This window comes from Musa acuminata, chromosome BXJ3-8 (assembly GCF_036884655.1).
Source record: "Musa acuminata AAA Group cultivar baxijiao chromosome BXJ3-8, Cavendish_Baxijiao_AAA, whole genome shotgun sequence".
Taxonomy (NCBI): Eukaryota; Viridiplantae; Streptophyta; class Magnoliopsida; order Zingiberales; family Musaceae; genus Musa; species Musa acuminata.
In genome coordinates, this window is record NC_088356.1 from 8,520,453 (window position 1) to 8,524,792 (window position 4,340).

General features: G+C 44.8%; 1 protein-coding gene across 1 annotated transcript; it reads left to right on the forward strand.

Annotated features, from left to right (window-relative positions):
* Nucleotides 1-1,418, forward strand: LOC135644078 (uncharacterized). Its single transcript, XM_065161500.1, has one exon. The coding sequence runs from the start codon at nucleotides 125-127 to the stop codon at nucleotides 953-955; it is 831 nt and encodes a 276-aa protein (XP_065017572.1). The 5' UTR covers nucleotides 1-124; the 3' UTR covers nucleotides 956-1,418.
* The last annotated feature ends 2,922 nt before the right edge of the window (nucleotides 1,419-4,340 follow it).

Sequence of the window (4,340 nt, forward strand, 5' to 3'; positions counted from 1 at the left end):
ATCCGCCAGTTTTTGCTCTCCAAATCACTCGCCCTCTTTCGTTCTTATATGTCTACCGACGCTCGTCACTCTACTCGACAAATACACAAGCAGAACATAGGCAAGGTGAGATTGAGATACCGGGATGTGCCGATCCGCCATGGAGAGCAACTCTGGCCTCGCCGGGTACCCCAGGGACCGCGACCGCCTCCAGATCCGGGGCTTCTACCTACGCGTCTCCCTCGCCGGCGGACGGAGACTGTTTCCGGGCGCCATCACCCTCGTCTACCTCCCCCGGATCGACGGCAGCTTGCTCGAGGTAAATGGGTCCAGGATTCGCGCCGCGGCCCGGGCGATCGTGCCGCTCCACCGGATCTGCTCGCCGGAGCTGTTCAGGAGCGGCGACACGGAGGCGGCGGTGTTCGCCAGCACGGACCGGGTGAGGGCGGGCGAGGGGGTGCGGTTCGAGGCGTACGTCGGGGAGGAGAAGGTGGTGAGAGGGGTGTTCAGGCGGCGGGGGGGCGTGTGGGGGATGGAGTGCCGGTGCGCGGCGGAAGGCGACGCGGCGGCCGTGGCCGTGGCCGTGGCCGCGGCGGAGGTGTGGGTGGTGGGGGAGAAGGGGGTGTCGATGGGACAGAGGGTGGAGGTGGCGGCGGCCTTGGAGGAGGAAAGGAGAAAGCGGCGGTGGAGGAGGGGGTTTTGCTCGAGGTTGGAGGAGATACCGGAGGAGTTGGACGGATGCGATGGCTTGTGCTGCGAGGGTGGCGAGGAAGAGGAAGAGGGCTGGGAGTTGGAGGGATCCGACGATGATGTTCGAAAGCAGGCGGGCGGGAAGAGTATGGAGGGCGAAGATGCTGCGTTGGAGATGGAAGGGGTAAGATGGGGCGTCGATTTAGGGATCTGGGTGATGTGCTTGGGGGTGGGCATGTTGGTATCCGCAGCTTCCAATAGGAAACTGAGAAAGAATCTTCTTTGATCTCTTACTTTGCCTTTTCCTTTCTTTTTTTCCTCCATCACCATTCGCAAAGCGGAGTTGTGTATCGTTTCTCTAGTTTTTGCACAAGAATTACAATTCCAATCAGGTGAAGATTGAAGCATCAAATTAGATGATCGATGCATCGAAAGGAAAGCTTATCTGTTCCTGTCGGAGATGGTAGAATGCAATTGTCTCATGGGTCGATTGGTCCAAAAGCTCTGAGCCGCACAAGAGATTGGGCCCTGAGATCACTTTATACAAGCAATTGTCCACTCTTGATTCGGCTAATTTGGACCATTTAATTTTGCATATATATATATATATATATATATATATATATATATATATATATATATATATATATATATATATATATACACACATGTACACTTTTAAATATATTTTTAATATTTTTATAAAATTAAAAATAAGTGCTTTATTGAAGCTGACGCTATTCATTCGATGTATCTCTCCCTAATCATTGTATTTCTATATTTTTTTTTGTTCTGCTAGTATCCTCAATTATTATTTTCGTGTTGATTGGAAGTTTGGTTTTAATTAGCCCTAGTTTGGATATGGTTTAGGTGAATTTACTAAAATAAAAATTTGGCTTAAAAATCGGTTGTTTTAATCTCGTTGTCTTACCTACAAAGATGAGAATCTTTATTGGTCAGCACATTGGAAGATTAAATATTTTACCTTGTAAAGTTAGCACATTCCAATAAGATAATAGTTTGTTGTATTTATTATATAATGAGTTAATTAAACTATTAATTTACCGAGTCTAATAATGTATTCATTACATTCTTATAAATCGATCAGCTAAATCATAATATCATATGTCACATTTAGATTGATGAAGGATAACTTCCAAGTGTCAAAGAATCGTGTACAAGAACAAATATACGATGGAAGGTGCTCATTGATAACGTATATTTTGGGCCCAAGACACGTCACAGTCGATGTCACACGTCAGGTCGGAATCCTTATCAAGGCGCTATTCGACCTGCGTACCACCATGCTAGCCCGAGAATCAGCAAGGGAAACACCCCCACACGCTAAGTCAGAATCTGTACCGAGACGCTGTTCGACATGTCCCGTCCCGGGAATCCGAGGTGGCTTCGTCTGACGTTGCTCTGCGCGTCCCGAGATGGCGATTGGTCAGAAGTGTCATCTCAACTCTCGAAGATCAAGGTGTTATGCTTACACAGGGGTCATGCCGAACCTGCGTGCAACCGACCCTCATATAATAGTATAAAGCCCATGCCGGCATCCAGCCAAGGGAGGGCAAAAACAATTGAACCCACAACTGACTTGCTCGTCGGAGGGGCCAAAGTCGGAAACCACCCGATAAAGATCATTTTTATAGGCAAGCGGCCACCCCCAAGCCACGAGCGCCTCGACTTGGGAATCGCCATCCAGTGAATGAAGGCGAGCTGCCAACCAGCCCGAGAACGGAGATACGCTACTCGACGCAGATGGCGCTCGGATCGAGAAATGCTGATCAATACCTCGTTGCGAGGGCCCGACCTACCTTGACGTCCAACTCAACCGACATAAGACTCCCGACATCGACTCGTGGATCGAGCCGTGCTGACTCACCAGCTCAATATCTCTTATTTTCACGATGAGACATGAGATTAATTGAAGTCTTGCAACTCTGTCCGATAATACTTTGGATCATCTTTAGTGCGCCATTTGTTCCTCCTACCTCGTCATGATTGAAAGCACTCTTTCATCTTTTCTTCACTTTCTTTTCGATAATAAGATGCGTCACCAATCCAGGAGTCATCATAAGATGCGTCACACTCGTGATGTTACCCTCCACACTCTCGAGTTTTGGTATGTGATATAGTCGATACATCAACCACTTATACATTAATTTAAAGGACAAATATCTGTCGTTTTACCTGATATTGATTTCTTGGTTGGTAGCTTGTTTACTTTCTTGTCAATTTCTAGTGGGCGTGATAGCTTTAGAAAAAGCAACAAGTCTATTTCCCTGAAATTATGCCTTCGACATGTTGGTAATTGGATAATACATCACATCTATTCGATCGACACGTGTGATTCTATGACCCAATTATAGTCACATAACCATTTCTAACATTTTATAGAAGATCGATACTTTATGAAAACTAATAATCTTTGACTACTTTTTTGAATCATTTAAATCTTTTAATAGTTTTTGCAGCATCTTCAATCAACTATATCTTTTCCCAACAAATACTTATGATGTGTACCAAATTAGATCTTCGTTATATTCCAATTCTTTCGGGACAATCTAAAATTTAATGATGTTGTTAGTTAAACTTCTTTTCTATCGATAAAGAGCTCGTAGGTATTATAATATATATAATTTATTTTTTAAATATTAATTACTTTTAAATGATGTAATAACAAATGATCATCATCTCATCGATCATCGTCTTGAAGGCTCTGGTCATCATGATAATAAAAAGTAATATTATATTTTAAGAAAAATAGAAGACAATTTATAGGAATAAAGTAAAAAGAGGCATAGTAGAAAAAAAAAGAGAAAACTTGAGATTTTTTAAAGAAAAATATCCTAAAAATATTATTTTCTATTTGAGGTCAAACAAACAAACAAACAAACAAACAAATGGAATAAATCTCATAAATATTATACATGAAAAGGATATTCCGATACGTAAGATTTGCACACTATCTTAAATCAAAATATATCGTGATTTAAATCATCATCAACAGATAATAAAAAGACTAGTATTAACTTGAGTTCACCATCATACCAACAACAATCGGAACAACGATCCACCGTCGTTTTGGTTTGCTAATCGTAGATCTTTTCCGTGCACAACCCGTCCTCCCAAGTACTCACGACGCAGACACGACCAATCATGCTCACCCACATTATTCGTCCCCGAAACATACGCTCGTGGACTGCACTCGTACGTACGTCGTCGTGTCTCGTTGCTACTAGTAGACACGACTTGTGGAACGGGAGGGGTCCGGCAATAATGCAAGGCAAGTGGCGGCCCGGGTCCATTTCCCACACGAACTAACACGCCGAAGGCCTAACCCACGACACGGGTAACGATCGATGCGACGGCGACCCGATGCCACCGCTTGTTCGCGTCCAGCGCGGTCGATGTCGTGCCACCCGTCGTGGACCGTACGCCCCCGCTGGTCCCTTCGTCGCTTCCTCGGCCGATGCACGTTAACTCCCCAAACGCGGCCCCTTCGACCAGAGGATTCTTGAATCATCGAGAAGGTACGAAAGACGGGTGGTGGCGCTGAGTGGCCGAAAGAAAACATTTGATGTTTTCTGTTTCCGATATTTATTCCGCTAAATTGCAGGAAAAAGCGTTGAGGAAACCCGTTACGTCCCCCTCTCTCTCTCTCT

Coding starts and splice junctions, on each gene's coding strand:
- LOC135644078 (XM_065161500.1), top strand. CDS start 125: ATGTGCCGATCCGCCATGGAGAGCAACTCTGGCCTCGCCGGGTACCCC.